The following is a 21,770-nucleotide window of genomic DNA, read 5'->3' as shown; positions in this document are numbered from 1 at the left end:
GGCTAGGCCGAAGGGAGCAGGAACAGGAAGCGCGTCTTCCCTGCCTGGACGGGGTACAATTGTCATCTGTGCCCCAAGCCAGGAATTTGGGAGTGATTCTGGATACCTCACTTTCCATGGAGGCCCAGGTCACTAAGGTAGCTCGGACGGCGTTTCTCCATCTACGCCAAGCTCGGCTACTAGCGCCCTACCTGCCCCCGGAACACCTGGCCACTGTGATCCATGCAACGGTTACTTCTAGATTAGACTTCTGTAACTCGCTCTACGCGGGCCTACCCTTGTCTCTAACCCGGAAGTTACAGCTGGTACAGAATGCAGCTGCACGGGTCCTCACTAAATCATCTTGGAGGTCCCATGTTCAGCCTCTGCTGAAGCAGCTGCACTGGTTGCCAGTTTGTTTCCGGATTAGGTTCAAGGTTTTGGTATTAACCTTTAAGGCTATACGCGGCTTGGGTCCTGCATACTTGAGGGACCGCCTATCTCCTTTTGCCCCCCGCAGGGTACTTCGCTCTGCGGGTAAGAATTTGCTGATGATCCCAGGACCCCGGGAGGCACGCCTGGCCTCGACAAGGGCCAGGGCCTTTTCGGTCCTGGCCCCTACCTGGTGGAACGAGCTCCCTGAAGAGCTGCGGGCCCTGTCGGAGCTCTCTGAGTTCCGCAGAGCCTGCAAAACGGAGCTCTTCCGCCAGGCGTTTGTCTAAGGCCGGGTGATGACCCGGGGCTAAGATCGGACCCCTCTCCCCGGAGGGGGGAGGCCAGTACTAGACTGACCTGGTTCCCCAGATTGTTCCACCCTATGCCCAATTATCCATCCGTTCCCTTCTGCTCATCCAGTGGGCCTGTACGGGAATAGTTTTTAATCGCCATCATTGTGACTCAGTCATTATTTTAATGGGGTTTTAATGGGGAATTTTAATGGTTAATATATTGTATTGTATTAAAACATTGTGAACCGCCGCGAGCCGGTTTCCGAGAGCGGCGGTCATACAAATCAAATAAATAAATAAATAAATAAATAGAACCATAGAGTCGAACTGGCCATACAGGTCATCTAGTCCAACCCCCTGCTCAATGCAGGATCAGCCTAAGACTTCCAGATAAGTTTCTTACCAGCTGCTGCTTGAAGACTGCCTGTAAGTGGGAGCTCACCACCTCCTTAGGCAGTATATTCCACTGCTGAACTACTCTGTCCGTGAAAAAGTTTTTTCCTGATATTTGGACAATATCGTTCTCCACAAAGTTTAAATCCATCACTGCGGTTCCTATCCTATTTGCTGCCAACAGGAACGTTTCCCTGTTCTCTAAGTGACAACCTTTAAAATACTTAAAGACTGCAATCATGTCCCCTCTCAATCTCTTCTCCAGGCTGAACATTCTCAAGTCCCCAGATCATTCTTGTCGGTCTGAATCCTCTCAATTTTCTCCACATCTTTTTTGAAGTGAGGTCTCCAGAACTGCACATAGTATTCCAGGTGGGGCCTGACCAATGCAGTATATAGCAAGACAATGACATCTTGTGATTTTGATGTGATATGGATATAACCCAAGACTGCAATTGCCTTCTTTACCGCTGCATCACATTGTCTGCTCATGTTTAGCTTACAGTCCACAAGTATCCCAAGATCATGTTCATACATACTGCTACCCAGAAGGGTATCTCCCATCCAGTATTTACGCTTCTTATTTTTGTGACCCAGATGTAGAACTACACTTCTCCTGCTGCGTTTTGTTCTCATTTGCCCACTTTTCCAGCGTGTTCAGATTTTGTTGAGCTCTACTATCTTCTGGAGTGTTTATTCCTCCTCCCAATTTGGTGTTATCCACAAATATAAGTCCCCCTACCCCCACATCCCCCTACCCCCACAAAGTAGGTCCCCCTACCCCCACATCCAGATCATTTATAATTGATACAAATGTTGAAAAGTTGTGGACTCAGTATCGAGTCCTGTGAAACTCTGCTGCTCACCTCGCTCCACTCTGATGAAAGACCACTGTCAACCACTGTTTGGGGGCAGTGTTCTAGTCAGTTCCTACTCCACCTAACCATCCAAAAATCCAATCTATAGTCCTCCACTTTACGCATTACACCATCATGGAGAACTTTGTCAAAGCCTTAATGAAATCCAGGTAAACACCATCCACTGAGTTTCCACAATCTAATAAGCCTGTCACTCCGTCAAAGAAGAAAACCAGGTTTTGTCTGGCAGGACCTGTTGGAGATAAATCTGTGCTGACTTCCCCAGGCATAGGGATTTTGTTAATTTGGTCTTTGAAGAACAGTTACAAGTAAATATTCTTTAGTGTTAAGGAATTCTAGTATTTTTAAGTGTCATTTGCCATGCCAATGTCTCCCGTTTCCCCCTGGAGAGAGGTTAGCCACGCCTGACCATGCCCCTGTTCTTTCTCATATGTTCTTTGTTCCTTCAGTGGAACTCTGCTTCCCTTTGACGCCCTACTCTGACAAATGTCGTGTTAATATTATCTTCGGCCTCGGTGGCTGTAAAACCTCCTAGCTCTCAAGGACAGCACAGCTGGAGCGGAATATGGGAACTGTTGTAGACTGCCTGTCTCCTAGTTTTGCACCTTGGCTGATCAAACACTCTTGTGAGAACCAACTTTCCCCGTGTTTGGTTTAGGGGGCAGGGGTTCAAGTAGTTAAAAATGTGTTCCTTCCTTTGTTTCTCATCTTTGCTGATAACCCTGTGTGTTTCCTTGTTTTGTTGTAATGCTCAATAAAAACTGACTTAGCTAGGGACTGCTTAGCATAGTCTCAATTCTGTCACGGTTGGGGATTGTCAGATGAGCTGGTCCTGACAGCAAGAAAAGTTTTCAGAACGATATGTTACATTGGGATGCTGCTGCAGCCAAGCTCTTTAGGCTGAAGGGCCATGTCATAAATCTAGTATTTCTTTGGAGGTTACGGCCTAATTTTAACCAGTAAGTGGTTAAACCCACACATAAGCCTCAAGTGTGACCATCCCTGCTTCCATCCTGAGGTGGGCATTTGGTATACATTGAGGAACCAGAACTATACATGTTATTTCAAATGAAGCTGCACTAGACATTTGAATAGCAACATTATGACATTCAGTGTTTTACTTTTAATCTCTTTCTCAAGTCTACTCAGCATGGAATTTACTTTTTCACTGCTGCTACCCAGTCAACATTATTATCAAACTATGTACTATAACCTCAAAATATCTTTCCTTATCAATCTTGGCCATTTTGACAGCATATATTTGAAATTAAGTTTTTTGTCCCTATGTGCATAATTTTACATTTATACAGGTGCTCTGGGATGTAGTGGCATGCCATAAATAAATAGTTTGTGCTTGTGGTGGGTGTTTGTTTTATTTAAAGGAATCTGCTATCTGAGGTAAAACTTGTGCATTATTACCATACTAGGGGCCAAGCCTGTTGCATTCAGGAATACAATGGGTGCTAGATTGGGGTGGTGGTGGAAGAACTCTGTGGACAGCCTCCCCCTCCCTCCAGGACCTGGAAAGGCTGCAGGCAGCTGTTAGGGAACTCAGTGGCAGGGGCAGTTCTCACGCATCAGGGCTATGCAGTCTCTGAGCCTCAGAGGGAAGTGGAAGGAGGAGGGGTGGTCGAGGGTGATGGAAGGCAGTTGGCTGGCCACTGGACAGACAGGCAAGCTGGTCGGAGGAGGAGGCATTCAGGGGTGGGACAGCCGCCCTGGGTGTGTGTTAAATGGAACAGATATCTGAATATGACATTCAAGAGTAATTTGGAACAAAGGAGGTATTTTAATAGTATTTTCTTACTTCACAGGATAAAGATATGTAAATTTCTCTTCAACATCTCATGAAGAATTAACAGTGGATTGTCGAGATTACCAGTTCTGGTGAATGCCGCTATGTACAGACCAGGGGAGAAAATGAAGCATAGGATTCATGGTTCTAGTATAAGATCTGTTGAAGTTGCTAGAGGGAGAGCAGGATATGGATTTACCCTTTCTGGACAATCTCCCTGTATACTTAGCTGTGTTTTGAAAGGAAGCCCTGCTGATTACGTGGGACTTAAAGCTGGAGATAAAATATTTGCAATAAATGACACTAATGTGAAAAAGGCATCCCATGAAGATGTAGTGAAGTTAATAGGCAAATGCTCTGGGGTTTTGCATATGGTCATTTCTGAAGGGGTTGGCCACACTGACTCATGTTCAAGTGATGAAGAAGTTGGGTTTTATGATGGGAAAGGGTGGCTGAAACCCAAACCTGACTCAAAAGTGTTGGGTATAAACAGAGCAGAGAAGGTTGTAGAAGAAATGCAATCCGGTGGAATTCTCAACATGATCTTTGAGAATCCTAATGTTTGTTCTGATAACATGAAGAACTCATCAAAAAAGCAAATGCCAGCTCATGAATCTACTGCTGCGAGGTTAGAAGCGGGATCTGAAAACACGAACAACTCAAATATACTTTATAATAATGAGGAGCTCTCCAAAGTAATGAATGATGATTCAGTATTTAGAGTTGGAATGGAAAACCAGGAATATTTTTGCTTAGATGCAAGTATTTTAAATGTGGCTATGGTTGTGGGCTACCTAGGATCAATTGAACTTCCCTCTTCAAATTCAAATCTGGAATATGATAGTTTGCAAGCTATCCGTGGGTGCATGAGACGTCTTCGGGCAGAACAAAAAGTCCATTCATTGGTGATGATGAAGATTATGCATGACTGTGTTCAACTCTGCAATGATAAATCCAGGCTGATTGCAGAGTATCCTGCAGAGAAACTAGCATTTAGTGCCATGTGCCCTGATGACAGAAGATTTTTTGGGCTAGTTACAATGCAGACCACTGATGATACAAGTTTGGCTCAGGAGGACGAAGAGGTTTTGAGGACATCATGTCATGTATTTATGGTGGATCCAGAACTGTTTCATCATAAAATTCATCAAGGCATTGCACATTGTTTTGGCTTGCAATGCACAGCAGATCCAGATACTAATGGCTGTCTTGAATTTCCTGTTTCATCTCTACCTGTTCTTCAATTTGTCTCAGTTTTGTATAGGGATATGGGAGAGCTGATTGAAGGAGTGCGGGCAAGGGCCTTTCTTGAAGGAGATGATGTTCATCAGAATAACAGTATGAGCAGTAATAGTGATAGTGGTATTGGAAATTTTAACCAAGAGGAGAAAGGGAATAGAGTTTTAGTAGTTGACCTAGGAGGCAACTCAAATAAACATGCTCCTAGTAGTATGCGGGATAATACAGTAGGCAGAAGTCAAGCTACTTCCCACTGGAATACTTTTGGTCATGAACAAGAAGAAAACTCTGCTTTAGAGGTCATATCGCAGAATGACAAATTTCAAAATCAAAATAAGTTTCTAGGTCCTTCAGCACGCATTGAAGTTCCTATAGTTTCTTCCCAAATTTCAGTTCCATCACGCAAGAAAAGTTCTGTGTGCGCTTCAAATCAGAGATGGCTACCAGTTCATGTGTTAAAAGACTGGCAATATGCGTGCATTAGTGACCAAGAGTCATACACAGATTCTACAGATGGCTGGTCAAGTGTAAACTGTGGTACTCTTCCCCCGCCAATGAGTAAGATTCCTGCTGACAGATACAGAGTAAATGGCACCTTTGGTCAGCCTCAACTAATGTCTCAAAGGAATGAATGGTCTAAGAAGAGTCTTCATACACCAGACACATTTGACTCACAACACAGCGTCAGAAAAGCCAAGGATGATAAAAAGGTAAGAATATGGTTTTTCTACTGTTAGAAAAAATACTTTGAATTTTAGTTCTGATAATGCCCAAGAAATAAGGATGCTGTGGTGTATATAATACATGAACAACTTCTGTCTTTGTCCATAGTTGTCCTCCAGGCCTTCCTGTCCTCTACCATTCCCCGGAGTCCATTTAAGTTCACACCGACTGCTTCAGTGACTCCATACAGCCACCTCTGTCGTCCCCTTCTTTTGTCCTCAATCGCTCACAGCATTAGGCTCTTCTCCAGGGAGTCCTTCCTTCTCATGAGGTGGCCAAAGTATTTCAGTTTCATCTTCAGGATATGGCCTTCTACGGAGCAATCCGGGCTGATCTCCTCTAGGATTGACCGGTTTGTTCGCCTTGCAGTCCAAGGGACTCGCAGAGTCTTCACCAGCACCAGAGTTCAAAAGCCTGAATTCTTTGATGCTCGGCCTTCCTTATGGTCTAACTTTCACATCCATACATTGCAACTGGGAAGACCATAGCCTTGACTAGATGCACTTTCGTTGGCAGGGTGATGTCTCTGCTTTTTAGGATGCTGTCTAGATTTGCCATAGCTTTCCTCCCCAGGAGCAAGCATCTTTTAATTTCTTTGCTGCAGTCCCCATCAGCAGTGATCTTGGAGCCCAGGAAAATAAAATCTGTCATTGCCTCCATTTCTTCCCCATCTATTTGCCAGAAATTGAGAAGGCCGGATGCCATGATCTTCGTTTTCTTGATATTGAGTTTCAAGCCAACTTTTGCACTCTCCTCCTTCACCTGCATCAAGAGGATATTTAGTTCCTCTTCACTTTCTGCCATTAGAGTGCTTTCATCAGCATATCTGAGGCTGTTGATATTTCTCCCTGCAATCTTGATCCCAATTTGTGACTCATCTAACCCCGCCTTTCTCATGATGTGCTCCGCATACAAGTTAAATAGGCAAGGCGACAGTATACAGCCTTGCCAAACTCCTTTCTCAATTTTGAACCAATCAGTGTTTCCATGCCCGGTTCTCATTGTTGCTTCTTGACCTGTATATAGGTTTCTCAAGAGACAGATAAGATGCTCTGGTATTCCCATCTCTTTAAGAACATGCCATAATTTTTTTTCAACATATTAGTTGCTGGTGGATGGATATGAACTGTTCAGAAAAAACAGAATAGATCGAAGAGGTGGAGGAGTGGCACTGTATGTGAAGAAAGGGCTTACCTGTCAGGAAATTCTAGTGAAGGAGAGCATATCTACAGTGAAAAGCATCTGGGTGAAAATAAGCGAGGGGAAAACAAACAGTGTGGTGGTTGGTGTCTGCTACCGACCGCCTGACCAACGAGAGGATGTGGATGCTGCACTTTGTGAGCAGCTTGAGAAAATATCCAAGCAGCAGGACCTTGTCATCATGGGTGACTTAAATTTTCCAGATGTGTGCTGGGAAACAAACTCTGCGAAGTGTCCTCAGTCATGCAACTTTCTGACCTGCCTGGCTGACAATTTCATTTATCAAATGGTAGAGGAACCCACAAGAGGTTCAGCCATACTGGACTTAATACTGACCAACAGGCAAGAGTTGGTGGATGGGGTGAAGGAGGTGGGGACCCTAGGGGGAAGTGAACATGTCCTCATAGAATTACTTTTGAGATGGGGAGCCAAGGAAGCTTGTAGCCAGACGCGGATGTTGGATTTTCGTAGGGCAAACTTTAATAAACTCAGAGATATGATGAGTGTCATACCATGGATGAGAATGCTGGAAGGGAAGGGAGAATGTGAAGGGTGGGCGTTACTCAAACAAGAGCTATTGCATGCTCAATCAATGACTATCCCAGAAAGACGAAAAGACTGCAGGAGCTCTAAGAAGCCTATTTGGCTGAACAGAGAACTTCAAGAGGAACTAAGAAAGAAAAGGAAAGTGTTCAGGAAATGGAGGGAAGGACAGAGCTCTAAAGAAGAGTACCTACAGGTTACTAGGCACTGTAGATCAATCATCAGAAAGGCCAAAGCTGAGAGTGAGCTAAGATTGGCCAGGGAAGCCCATTGTAACAAGAAAAGATTTTTCAGTTATATGAGGAGCAAACGTAAAGTAAAGGAGGCTAGTTTACTGTTTTTTCTTTGAAATAAGTATTCAAAAACCTTTAACCTACTGGAGCCTCAATTAATGTAAATTTACCAGTAACTGCTGCATTTCCCACCCTCAGCTTATATGAGAGTCAATAAGTTTGCCCAGATTTTGTGGTAAAATTAGGTGCCTCGGCTTATATGTGAATATATATGGTAAGTGAAGAAAACAGTCTGGAATTTGATGTAGGCAGTTTGCTTCAAAGGGGTAAAATCTGGCTACATTTCAGAATAGTCTGACGTATTATTCTTAAAGTTGAGCACGAGTGTGGTTGGAGCACCAGTGTGGTTGGAATATAGCCTTGTTTCAGATTTTCACACAGACATTAACAATTTATTTTATTTTCATTTAATTTTCATTTAATTTTTTTACTTCATTGTCTCTCTTGTGGTGCCCCAAAGTGGCTTAGTGCTCCCCCCCCCCCATGTCATCCATTTATTGGTTTTATCCTCACAGTTACGTAGGTTAGACTGAGAGTGTTTGACTGGACCCAGGTCATCCAACAAGCTTCCATGACAGAGTGGGGATTTGAACTAGTGCAGGGTGGAGACCATTGCAACACATTGTTAACCTTTGCTGGGTCCATCTGAAATTTGATAGCCAAAAAAATCTAAATGGTCCTTATGAAATTTACAGAAATCTTTGCATATAGGTGATTGTCTTGCAAACTCTGGAGAACTATATTAAAATATCATCTAAAAAACCAACTCCCCCTTGAATAGGAAGTCATGTAACATCTCATTGACTGAGGACTTGGAATTTCGAATAAATAGAGCAGGTAGATGGAAAACTGGTAGGGGGTTGGCCTAGTAAGGCAACTGGGTTTTCTGTGTCATTGGTCATGTACTGATTTATGACCCATTTCCCAGCTTTTCAGTGAGAGGAGCAGGCCATTGAAGTGTCAGAACATTGGAGGTTGGCAGATGTTGTCCCCATCTTCAAGAAGGGGGAAAAGGATGATCTTGGTAGCAACCAATCCATCTGCTTGACTTCTATAGCTGGCAAAATTTTGGAACAAATTATCAAACAGACCTTGAGGAGCTAGAGCGGATGGCTGTAATTACTAAGAGTCAGCATGGCTTTTTCCAGAACAAGGAATTTTAGACTAATCTTATCTCTCTTTTTGAGAAAATTACTATGTTGCTAGATCAGGGGAATGGTTTACTTTTATTTCATTAAGGTTCCACATTATATTCTTATTGGCAAGTTGGTAAAATGGAGGCAGTTTTGGTGACCGTGCCTCCACAAGGACATGGAGGTGTACGTGAGGGGCTCTCCAGTTTGCATCATGATCAGTCAGTGGGTTGGAAAACCTTTGGGCCATTTTAGAAGCCAGGGAACCCCCAGTAACTTTGGGCATTCATCTCTGTTGACTTCATTATAGATCTTTCCCCCAGCAATGGGAAAATGGTGATCTTGGTGGTGGTAGACCTTTTTTCAAAACAAGATCACTTTGTGCCCTGTGCCTTCCTTCCTACTGTCTAGTATTTCTTGGAATTGTTTGTGGAACGTTCCCTCCTTTCCTGACAAGATATTCTCTGAATATGGGTCCTAATTTACCACCATGTTCTAGAGGGCCCTTCTTAAATTAGTTGTGCTTTTAATACTCCCCTACGGCAGTTTGAGTACCTCGTGATGTCGTTCGGGTTAAGCGGCTCACCTGGCATATTCATGAATGTCATAAATGGGGTGTTGCATGACATGTTGTACCGGGGGGGGGGTATATTAGATGACATGTTGATCTACACCCGGCACAAACCGGAACACATGGTGCTGATGATGGAGGTGTTGTGCCGCTTTGCGGAGCACAAGCAGTATGCCAACTGGAAATGAGGATGACCTGCTGTGAGGCGGCCCTGCCAGCAGGCCCAAGGCAGTTCAAACAGCAGCAAGGCCACCCAATCAGATTCTTGATGGTTGATGAAACAACGGAGGTATTATTCTAGGACCTGGTTCACCTGTTCTGTTTGCCCATTAGTTTCTGGGTGGTAACCTGATATTCAACTCCTTGTTCAACTCCTAACAAGTCCAGGAGCTCCTGCCAGAATTTGGCAACAAACTGTGACCCTCTGTCTGTCAAAATGCGCCCCAGGATTCCGTGTAGTCTATATATGTGTTCAACAAACAGGGAGGTAAGCTTGGGGGCAGAAGGTAACCCTGCTCATGGGATGAAGTGAGCCTGTTTAGAAAATGCATCCACTACTACGCCCTATGGATAGTTTGAATATACCGTCATGCCGTCCTGGGAACAGTCAAAGTCACTGGGAGGAGTAGTAGAGGGATGGGACTCACCGAGCGCTTGCCCCTGCCTTGGGCCTGCTGGCGGGGCCACCTCACAGCAGGTCGTCCTCATTTCCTGACGGCTCTCTGGAGGCACCTCCATCATCTGCCCCATTTCCGCTGGTGGAGGAAGGCGAGTAGATGATGGGCTCCAAGAACGGGATCAGCAGAGCATTTGCAGATCTCTTTCCTGCTGTTACGCGCTTGGCAGGGGCACTGGTCGGTTTGTTGGGTGTAGGTTTACCCAGAGACTTGTCTCGTGCAGGGGCTGATGTCTTCTAGGAGGTGCACTTGGCCAAGAAGTGCCCCTGTCCTCCGCAGCCCAGGCACAGCCCTTTCTCCCAGCGTCGAGTATGATCCGCGGCATCAGGAGTGGTTGCCTTCAAAGGAGGGCTTCTCTTAGGGGTGGCCAACTACGCTCCCCCTCTGGGCTTTTCTCCTTCCAGTTGGGCTGCCAGTTTCTCCACTTCTCCGCATCCGTTTCTCCACTTCTCCGGCCAGCCGCACCCATCCCATCACTGTCTCAGGGTCGTCCAGATTCAGGCACTTCTTGACCACATCCTTGCGCAGCCCCTTCCTGTACGCCTGGACTCTCTGCGCCTCCACCCAGTGTGGGAAGGAAGCCGCCAGATTTCGGAACTCCCGGGTGTACTGGCCCACGGTCATCGAGCCTTGCTTCAGGTTCCGTAGGTTCTCTTCTGTAATCCCAGACTTCAGCTTGGGGGTCCTGGTAAAGGCTCACGAACCATCTGGCCGCTTCGCCATCCATGCAGTCACCTGTGAAACGAATCCGGGAACACGGGGCTGAACTTCATCATGTAGCCTTGGAGTTTGATCAGGAACCCGTGGAACGTCTCCGTTGAAGCTGGTGTGGAAGCAGCGGAGCTGGCGCCCCTCTGCAGCCATCGCTGGCGGCGGGACTGGTGGTCCAGCGCGTGCATCTCCTGGCAACAGGGCGGGGACCGCTCCATCGGCCGGGGGGGTGGTTCCTCCACGGTTGCATCACGCCCAGTGGGGGGCGCTTCCACAGCAGCGACCTGGACGCTCGCTTCCCATGCAGCCAACCTCGGAGCCGGAAGGGCTACACCGCCTTCCTGGGGTAGGGTTGGGCGGCATAACTCCTCCAGGAAATAGCATGTGCCGCATTGCGCATCTTCGCCTGGTTACTCCGCCACCATGGCCAGTCATTTCCGCATGCGATCCATCTGGTCCCGTAGGTCCATGTTCTCCAGGAAGATCACTGTCTCCTTGTGGGGGATTCCTCGCCTCAGCGCTGGTCCCCACTTGACCCCGGCCGGGTTGTTGTATCTGGACATGCACCGCCGTTCCGTGACGTGCCGCTCCAGAAACAAGTGAGCCCCCGGGCTGTCCAGAACCCTGGCCATTCTCGACCTGATGATGGTCTGGGTTGTGGTCCTGATCCTTGCCCCGGTAGGGGTCTCCACCGTCGCTCTGCCGATGGCCAACTCAGTTCCAACATCCTGGGTGTCCAAGTCTACTGAGCCATCGTCCTACTGACGTTCGATAAGGATTGGGTCCTCCCTGTGTTCTGCCATCTCGGCATGGAGAGAGACGGTTGTGAGATTCAACTTACTGTCAAAGGCAGACAGACTCACAACTTGAATGTAACAGTGGATGGATATGAACTGTTCAGAAAAAACAGAATAGATCGAAGAGGTGGAGGAGTGGCGCTGTATGTGAGGAAAGGGCTCACCTGTCAGGAAATTCTAGTGAAGGAGAGTATATCTACAGTGGAAAGCATCTGGGTGAAAATAAGCGAGGGGAAAACAAACAGTGTGGTGGTTGGTGTCTGCTACCGACCGCCTGACCAACGAAAGGATGTGGATGCTGCACTTTGTGAGCAGGTTGAGAAAATATCCAAGCGACAGGACCTTGTCATTATGGGTGACTTCAATTTCCCAGATGTGTGCTGGGAAACAAACTCTGCGAAGTGTCCTTTCTGACCTGCCTGGCTGACAATTTCATTTATCAAATGGTAGATGAACCCACAAGAGGTTCAGCCATACTGGACTTAATACTGACCAACAGGCAAGAGTTGGTGGATGAGGTGAAGGAGGTCGGGACTCTAGGGGGAAGTGAAAATGTCCTCATAGAATTCCTTTTGAGATGGGGAGACAAGGAAGGTTGTAGCCAGACGCGGATGTTGGATTTTCGTAGGGCAAACTTTAATAAACTCAAAGATATAATTATTATTATTATTAGATTATTAGATTATATTTTAATGAGTGTCATACCATGGACGAGAATGCTGGAAGGGAAGGGAGCATGTGAAGGGTGGGCGCTACTCAAACAAGATCTATTGCATGCTCAATCAATGACTATCTCAGAAAGAAGAAAACACTGCAGGAGCTCTAAGAAGGCTATCTGGATGAACAGAGAACTTCAAGAGGAACTAAGAAAAGGAAAATGTTCAGGAAATGGAAGGAAGGACAGAGCTCTAAAGAAGAGTACCTACAGGTTACTAGGCACTGTAGATCAATCATCAGAAAGGCCAAAGCTAAGAGTGAGCTAAGATTGGCCAGGGAAGCCCATTGTAACAAGAAAAGATTTTTCAGTTATGTGAGGAGCAAACATAAAGTAAAAGAGGCTATAGGCCCGCTGTTGGGTGCGGATGGACAAACTCTAATGGAAGATGCAGAGAAAGCAGAAAGGCTTAGTGCCTATTTTACATCTGTTTTTTCCCACAGGTCAAAGGGTTTAGGCACATCTAGAGATGGCAGTAGCCAAAGGATAGTGTCTGGGTGGCAGGTTAACATGGATAGAGAGGTTGTCGAGAGGCATTTAGCTGCACTGGATGAGTTCAAATCCCCTGGGCTGGATGAAATGCACCCGAGAGTGCTCAAAGAACTTTCCGGAGAACTTGCAGAACCCTTGTCCATCATCTTCGGGACCTCTTTAAGGACTGGAGATGTCCCGGAGGACTGGAAGAGAGCAAATGTTATTCTGATCTTCAAAAACGGGAGGAAGGAAGACCCGGGAAACTACAGACCAAGTGAGTCTAACCTCTGTTGTGGGGAAGATAATGGAGCACATATTAAAGGGAGCAATCTGCAGACATCTGGAGGATAATTTGGTGATCCAAGGAAGTCAGCATGGATTTGTCTCCAACAGGTCCTGCCAGACCAACCTTGTTTCCTTTTTTGACCAAGTAACAGGTTTGCTGGATCGTGGAAATTCGGTTGATGTCATTTACTTAGATTTTAGTAAAGCTTATGATAAGGTTCCCCATGATGTTCTGATGGATAAATTGAAGGACTGCAATCTGGATTTTCAGATAGGTGGATAGAGAATTGGTTAGAAAACCGCATTCATAGAGTCGTTGTCAATGGTGTTTCATCAGACTGGAGGGAGGTGAGTAGTGGGTACCTCACGGCTCGGTGCTCGGTCCGGTACTTTTTAACATTTATTAATGATCTAGATGATGGGGGGGGGGGAGAGGGACTACTCATGAAGTTTGCAGATGACACCAAATTGGGAGGACTGGCAAATACTTCGGAAGATAGAGACAGAGTTCAACGAGATCTGAACACAATGGAAAAATGGGCAAATGAGAAAAAGATGCAATTTAATAAAGATAAGTGTAAAGTTCTGCATCTGGGTCAGAAAAATGAAAAGCACGCCTGGTGGATGGGGGATATGCTTCTAGGTAACACTGTGTGTGAACGAGACCTTGGAATACTTGTGGATTGTAAACTAAACATGAGCAGGCAGTGTGATGCAGCGGTAAAAACGGCGAATGCCATTTTGGGCTGTATCAACAGGGGCATCACATCAAAATCACAAGATGTCATAGTCCCATTGTATACAGCACTGGTGAGACCACACCTGGAGTACTGTGTGCAGTTCTGGAGGCCTCACTTCAAGAAGGATGTAGATAAAATTGAAAGGGTACAGAGGAAAGCGACGAAGATGATCTGGGGCCAAGGGACCGAGCCCTGTGAAGATAGGTTGAGGGACTTGGGAATGTTCAGCCTGGAGAAAAGGAGGTTGAGAGGGGACATGATAACCCTCTTTAAGTATTTGAAAGGTTGTCATTTGGAGGAGTGCAAGATGCTGTTCCCATTGGCTGCAGAGAAAAGGACGCACAGTAATGGGTTTAAACTACAAGTACAACGATATAGGCTAGATATCAGGAAAAAAGAATTCACAGTCAAGAGTAGTTCAGCAGTGGAATAGGCTGCCTAAGGCGGTGGTGAGCTCCCCCTCACTGGCAGTCTTCAAGCAAAGGTTGGATACACACTTTTCTTGGATGCTTTAGGATGCTTAGGGCTGATCCTGCGTTGAGCAGGGGGTTGGACTAGATGGCCTGTATGGCCCCTTCCAATTCTATGATTCTATGATTCTAGGCTTTTGGATTAATAGAAAGCTTTATTGGAAGTAGATCTGAACGCTCTAATGTCTGAAGTCGAATCTAATCGATACATGGGAAGCAAGTAGCTATCAATGAATTATTTCCACCCAAATGTCTCCTTTTTCCCAGGGTGGAATTACCCCCCACTTCCAGGTGCCATCCTGGGCTTCCTTCTAGTCCGTCTCCGGCCCGGTCATCCTTGGGGGACTCAGTGCCCTTCTTTGTTTGTTTGTTTGTTTTTAATTGCTGGATAACTCTAGCCTTTATTTTATTTAAAAGAGAGAAGAATAAAAATAAGAAAGGACAAAAGATTACATATAACATAGTACAGAGCAACATTTGCAGGAAAGTGTCACAGTAGGGAAGAATACACAAAGCACTGTATTCAGGGTTGTAAAAAGGGTTACAAAGGTTCTGCAAACACACACATCAAACCAACATGGAGTTTCTGAGGTCAATCACAAATCATGACAGGGATCAGAGGGCTGATCCTGACACCTTGCCCCTCACTGACCTTTTTAAAACAAAAGGGAATAGGTCCCGGGATAAGAGACTGGGGTAGGTACGTCCCTGGACGCCCGCCTGCGAGCGGGTCTTCAATGAGCTGAAGCGGCTCTTCACCACAGAACCGGTCCTGGCTCACCCCGAGGCCAACAAGCCATTCATGGTCCAGGTAGATGACTTGAACGAGGCAATAGGGGGCGTGTTATTGTAAAAAGCGGTGAGGGCCAACTGCGGCTGTGTGCCTACGTCTCCTGCAAGTTTTCTCCTGCGGAGAGGAACTGGGCGATTTGGGGGAAAGAAGCAGACTCGGTGAAGGCTGCTCTTACCACATGGCGCCACTTCCTGGAAGGGTCCAAAGAACCTTTTGAGGTCTGGACCGATCACAAGAATCTGGAGGCTCAGCGTAAACCGTGCACCCTCAACGCCAAGCAAATCCGCTGGGCGGACTTCTTCTCCATGTTCAAGTTTAAGCTAGTCCACATACTGGGGAAGAAGAATTTCATGGCAGATGCCCTGTCCTGCATGCACTCGGGGGGGGGGGGTAAGAACCCCCGGGTAGACATGGTGTTCAGTCCTGAGCAGCTGGGCTTGCTAGTCCAGACCTGCAGCCAGGCAAAGGCTGTGGACAAGAGCCCTAAAGAGGAGGGCAACCCGCCTCCATTGCTGGGAGACTGCCTTCCAGACTTCCAGGCAGCCCTAAAGGGGTATACAGAGCTGAATATGCTGCAGTCCCAACTGAGGGAACACGGAGGTCTCTGGTACAAGGGGGATTTGCTGTACACCAGGGGGCTGCTCCGGCGCCAGTTCTGGTAGCCGAAGTTATGGAAGGACATGGAGGATTACATTATGGGGTGCTCGGTGTCTCTCACTCACAAACGAGGGGTGGGGAAACCTCAGGGTTTGTTGAAGCTGCTTGACGCTCTCAGTAGACCCTGGGAGTAGACCCTGGGAGGTAATCCCCCTGGAATTTATCACGGATTTGCTCCCCAGCCAGGGAAAAACGGTCATCAGGGTGGTGGTAGACCTGTTCTCGAAACATGCACACTTCGTCCCCTGTGCGGGCCTCCCGTCAGCCCCACGACTGGCAGAATTGTTTGTCTTACACGTGATGAGACTGCACGGGTTCCCCCAGAAGATAATCAGTGACAGGGGAACCCAAGTTTTGGGGGGCACTCACTGACCTGGCAGGGGTCACCTGGGGTCTGAGCTCGGCGTACCACCCAGCCACCAATGGCCAGACGGAAAGGGTCAACCAGATGTTAGAACAATGTCTCTGCTGCTTTCTCAACTACCATCAGGATGCTTGGACTCAACTGTTAGCACTGGTGGAGTACGCGTATAACACGCGTCGCCCACGAGCACAGGGAAGTCTCCCTTTGAAGTAGTCTATGGGTACGCTTCCCCCTCATTCCCTGCCCCAGTAAAGCCCCCCAGGGAGGTAGAGGCCATCCCCCCTGGTCTAGAGGAATGGGCAGCCAAAGTTCGAGATACCTGGTCTGAGGTGACGGCCACCCTTAATAAAGCCAAGGTGGACTTTAAAAAATGGGCGGATCATAAATGGCAGCCAGCCCCTGCCTATGTGGTAGGGGACAAGGTGTTCATCTCCACGAAGCACCTAAAGAATCGTAGGCCCTGCAAGAAGCAGAGTTATCAATTTGTGGGACTGTTTAAAATCACAGAAGTCATCAATGAGGTAGCCATGAAGGTAGAACTACCGGCCTCCTACAAAAAGGTGCACCCAGTCTTTCATGTCAGTCTGGTAAAGAAAGCGCCGCCACCCGACCAGTGGCACCCGAAATCTCCACCTCCCCTCCAGTGATGGTGGGAGATGAGACCCACTATGAGCTGTCTGAAGTAGTGGATTCCTGGATATCCAGGAAGCGTTTACAGTATCTGGTTGCCTGGAAGGGTTTCCCTGACTCGGACAATGTGTAGGTGGATGTGGAGGACGTGCCGGCGCCCATCCTGGTGCGTAAGTTCCATTCCCGCTTCCTGGACAAGCCGGGCCCCGTCATGCCTGCAGCGGGTGGATGAGTTGGGGGGGGGGGCTTAAGGGGAGCTGAATGTCATGAACCCCGATTCATGCCTGCTTAGTTTCGTTTCCTGAAGCCTGGCATGGTCGAGGGTTGTAAACCTGTAAATCTGTCCTCAGGCTCCAAGACTCTCCTACTTTCCCAGTGGGAGTTTTCTTCCGTCGCTTTATCAATCTCTTCCCGCGACCTTGCATAGACAGCCTAGTCTCAACAGGACCATAACCGTAGAGATTAGATTCCGGCCATCTGGCAAGCCTGTGAACCGTAGCACCTTTGGTGCCCTCCTGCTCTCCCGCCGAAATCCTTTGTATCCGTCATTGAGAGAATCCTATATCCTTTTGAAATGCCTATTATTCTGAAATGCCCCCCCCCCCCCCCGAGCACAGGTCTGTCTCCGTTCGAAGTCATCTACAGTTAGGCCTCACAGCATTTCCCTGAGCTCGAGCCCTGACCCGCAGACCCTTATATCCCCCTTGGGTGTAGATGAGTGGCCAACATGAATATGCAAGTCATGGGAGGGGGTGATGGAATCCCTAGAGGTGGCTAAAGCCAATTACAAAAGGAAGAACAAATTGGGAAAGTTTCCTGGCCCTGAATTGAAGGCAGAGGTCATCGTTTTCACATCTACTACACATCTGAACCAGCATTCTTGCACGAAACTTTACTATCTCTTTGTGGGGCTTTTGATATTCTGATTATGATCAATGAGGTGGCTGCTAGGCTGTCTTTCTCTTTCCATTAAGACCCTCCTGTGTTTCATATCAATCTACTGAAGGCCCCTTCTCCCGAAAAGTGGCACCCTGATGCTCCACCTCCTCCTCTGGTTATGGTGAGAGAGGATACTCATTACGAACTCTCTGATGTGCTAGTCTCTAGGGTATATAGGGGTTGTTTGCAGTACTTGGTTGCTTGAAAAGGTTTTCTTGGCTCTGTGAATTAATGGGTGGATGCGGAGGATGTCTCGTTTTTTTTTCCTGTGTGATTTTCCTGGGTGTGTGTTGGGTTCCTCTGTCCTACCCTTGCCCTCTGTTGCCATGGTGCTTATGCTCTGGCTGTATTCCAGCCACTCCTCTGAAATTCAAATTGTTACCTAGCATCCTTGGTTTGAAAAGGTAAACATCTGTTAGCAGTTTGGTGCAGCTGAGGCAATCTATCTGCTGTGGTTTAGACTGCTTGTCTCCAAGCTTCACGTGTATGGCCGATGAAACCCCTATATCCTAGAAACTGGTTTTTCCGGTGCATTGTTTGGGGGAGGGGGGCGGGAGCGAGAGTCCATATGAACTCTCTTCCGTTTATCCCGCGTCTTTGCTAATTCCCTGGCTCTATGTGTTCATGCTGCTGATGCATGTTCCTGTAAAGTGCCTTCAGTGAAGACTAACTTTATCAACCTCCCCAAATCGCCAATGATGGGCCTGGAGGGGGTGGGAAGGGGAGCGGCCCCAGGTGGGTGTGTACACAGCTATGCTTCCCGGACATATTCTGCACATGTGGTCCACATGTGGTCCGTCAACTAATTGGAGCTGGGCCGCGAAGGACGCCTTCTCCCCCCCCCCCCGGCCCTTTACTTCCCCCTGGCCCTTTACAACACACTTTGGGTGTCCTTGTCTCCCATCACTCCCAGATGGGACTATCTCGTTGCAGAGAAACAAGCTCAGGGTTCCCATTGATTTGTCATTGTCATGAATTAAAATTTCCATGAAAATAAAATGTTCCTTATGTTCATTGTTGTGGCGTGTCTGTATCTTATTTTGAAGGAATGTTTAAACATTACCATAGCGATCAGAGTCAGAGAGCGTTAGGGCAGTGGTTGAGAGTAGAGGAGTAGAGGAGTAAATTACCCCCCCCCCGGGCCTCCGTAAAATTATCAAGCGTTGAGTGATCCCCGGTGATAAAAAGGTTGGGGACCACTGTCTTATAGGTCATATCCAGTTTTCTTCCTGCGTTCCCAAGATGATGGGCAATAAACACTGCATATTTAGAAGTTCCACAAACCCTTTTTTCCTTACATTGCATTAAGAAGTTCAGGAAAGATGACAAGCTGAGTAGCCGTGGTGATCAGAACCAGCAAAACTAATTTTTCGTTCAATAACACCTTTAAGACTAACATAATTTTATTCAAGGTACATGATTTTGTGTGCAAGCACACTTCTTCAGGTACAGTGAAACAATATCCTCAACCATTATATATAGAAGGGAGGGGATGAGTGCAAGGAAGGGCTGGTTAGATTCAAGATGAATAAGTAACTGGGTGATTATACCTGAGATTGAATGAATGCAGCTGATGAGATCATAGAATCATAGAATAATAGAGTTGGAAGGGACCTCATAGGTCATCTAGTCCAACCCCCTGCACGATGCAAGACATTCACAACCCTATCGCTCATCCACTGTAACCTGCCACCCCTTTGCCTTCACAGAATTAGCCTCTTTGTCAGATGGTTATCTAGCCCCTGTTTAAAAATCTGTAAATGGCAATAAATTAGCATACAAATATGAGAGTTAAGAAACAGATGTGAGAACGGTTTGAGTTCAGTGACATCTCCAAGACCAACAAAGGTCAAATCTGGATGTTAGTGATTATGGAGATTTAGTATATATAGACACTCAATATGCCAGCAAATTTGGAAAACTCAACAATGGCCATAGGATTGGAAAAGGTCAGTTTACATTCCAATCCCAAAAAAGGGCAATGCCAAAGAATGTTCGAACTACCGCACCATTGCACTCATTTCTCATGCTAGCAAAGTTATGCTCAAAATTTTTACAAGCTAGGCTCCAGCAATATGTGGACCGAGAACTTCCAGAAGTACAGGCAGGATTTCGAAGGGGCAGAGGAACTAGAGATCAAATTGCCAACATACGCTGGATCATGTAGAAAGCTAGGGAGGAGAACATCTATTTCTGCTTCATTGACTATGCTAAAGCCTTTGATTGTGTGGAGCACAACAAATTGTGGCAAGTTCTTAAAGAGATGGGAATACCAGAGCATCTTATTTGTCTCTTGAGAAACTTATATGCAGGTCAAGAAGCAATAGTGAGAACCGGGCATGGAAACACTGATTGGTTCAAAATTGAGAAAGGAGTTTGGCAAGGCTGTATACTGTCGCCTTGTCTATTTAACTTGTATGCGGAGCACATCATGAGAAAGTCAAGAGTCACAAATTGGGATCAAGATTAAAGGGAGAAATATCAACAGCCTCAGTCAAGGCTATGGTCTTCCCAGTTGCAATGTATGGTTGTGAAAGATGGACCATAAGGAAGGCCGAGCATCAAAGAATTGAGGCTTTTGAACTCTGGTGCTGGAGAAGACTCTTGCGAGTCCCTTGGACTGCAAAGCGAACAAACCGGTCTGTCCTAGAGGAGATCAGCCCTGACTGCTCCTTAGAAGGCCAGATCCTGAAGATGAAACTCAAATACTTTGGCCACCTCATGAGAAGGAAGGACTCCCTGGAGAAGAGCCTAATGCTGGGAGCGATCGAGGGCAAAAGAAGAAGGGGACGACAGAGAACGAGGTGGCTGGATGGAGTCACTGAAGCAGTAGGTGCAAACTTAAATGGACTCCGGGGAATGGTGGAGGACAGGAAGGCCTGGAGGATCATTGTCCATGGGGTCGCAATGGGTCGGACACGACTTCGCACCTAACAACAAAAGTATATATAGATGCAAACTCCTTCAGCTACATTAAAACAGATTTCCTCAAATGTTACATGGGATGGGGGTGGTTAGTTGCCAGGAAGGGATAATTAGAATCAAGATGTATAAGTAGTTGAGCAGTTAATAAAGCTAAGATTGAATTATACATTTGGTAAAACATGAATAGCAGCAAATTGGTATACAGATAATAAAGCTAAATTAGCATACAGCACAATGAAAACATTTTTGACAGATTCAAAGACCTAACAGCTTAGTTAATAAAGTTATCATATGTTTGGGTTTAATTCTGGGGGAGAACATAGTGAAATAAATATATCAGAATACAGATGTGAGGGCTGAATGGGGTTAGCATATGTATAGAATCATATAATCATAGAGTTGGAATGGACCATACAGGCCATCTAGTCCAACCCCCTGCTCAACGCAGGATCCATGATAAGTATCTGCCCTGCTGCTGCTTGAAAGCTGCCAGTGAGGGGGAGCTCATCACCTTCATAGGCAGTCTATTCCACCACGGAACTCCTTTGACTATAAAAATGTTTTTACTGATATCTGCTCCAAGCTAGTTTCCTGTATGTACTCTTCTAGGGCTTTCCAGGCAACCTTGGTATTGCTAACTTTTTTTTTGCGAGGGGGGGAGGGGAGATAAACTTTGTAAATCAATATTTTACTTGTTCCCCAACTTACTAAAATACCCATGGCCAGATTATTTAAGGGATTTAATAATATACAAAGGATCTTTAGTTTAGTACAGTGGTCTGCAACCTTTTCCAGGTTGCGGACCGGTGGGGGGGAGGGCGATCCGGCCGCCACTCATGCGCGGCCGCCTTTGCGCAAACTTGCACACGCAGCAGGTCCGTGCATGCACATTTGCGCCATGCGCGGATGCAAACGTACATGCATGGCGATTTAATGCATGTGTGCAAGCCCGAAACTGCCGCGCATGCTCGTTGCGCTCCTGTTGGAGCCGTGCACGTGTGCTTTGCTAGACATGGCGCAAAAAGCGCATGTGCGTACTTGCCGCGCATGTGCGTTTTGCACCAGCGGCTGCGCTTCCCTCTCCCCCCCTCACAGAAAGAAGCTTGTTGGGCCGCAAG

The 21,770-nt window shown here is 46.7% G+C and overlaps 1 protein-coding gene across 8 annotated transcripts in view; it reads left to right on the top strand.

Annotated features, from left to right (window-relative positions):
* The window catches only part of RGS12 (regulator of G protein signaling 12), a 219,745-nt gene that overhangs the window by 5,865 nt on the left and 192,110 nt on the right, over nucleotides 1-21,770 (top strand). For 6 of the 8 annotated variants that reach the window (XR_013225222.1, XR_013225223.1, XM_077302462.1 and 3 more), the window contains exon 2: nucleotides 3,793-5,722. The exons of 1 other annotated variant lie outside the window; for it this stretch is intronic. Coding sequence is in view for 5 of the 7 variants with exons in the window: in XM_077302462.1 (XP_077158577.1) it covers nucleotides 3,878-5,722 (1,845 nt within the window). In the remaining 2 variants the exon portion in view is untranslated. Of the gene's footprint in view, nucleotides 1-1,365; nucleotides 1,473-3,792; nucleotides 5,723-21,770 lie in introns of all 8 variants that reach the window. One more of the 8 variants, XM_077302460.1, reaches the window with a different exon arrangement.

The sequence above is a fragment of the Paroedura picta genome, chromosome 10 (assembly GCF_049243985.1).
Source record: "Paroedura picta isolate Pp20150507F chromosome 10, Ppicta_v3.0, whole genome shotgun sequence".
Classification (NCBI taxonomy): domain Eukaryota; kingdom Metazoa; phylum Chordata; class Lepidosauria; order Squamata; family Gekkonidae; genus Paroedura; species Paroedura picta.
This window is presented reverse-complemented; position numbering and strand designations above follow the sequence as displayed.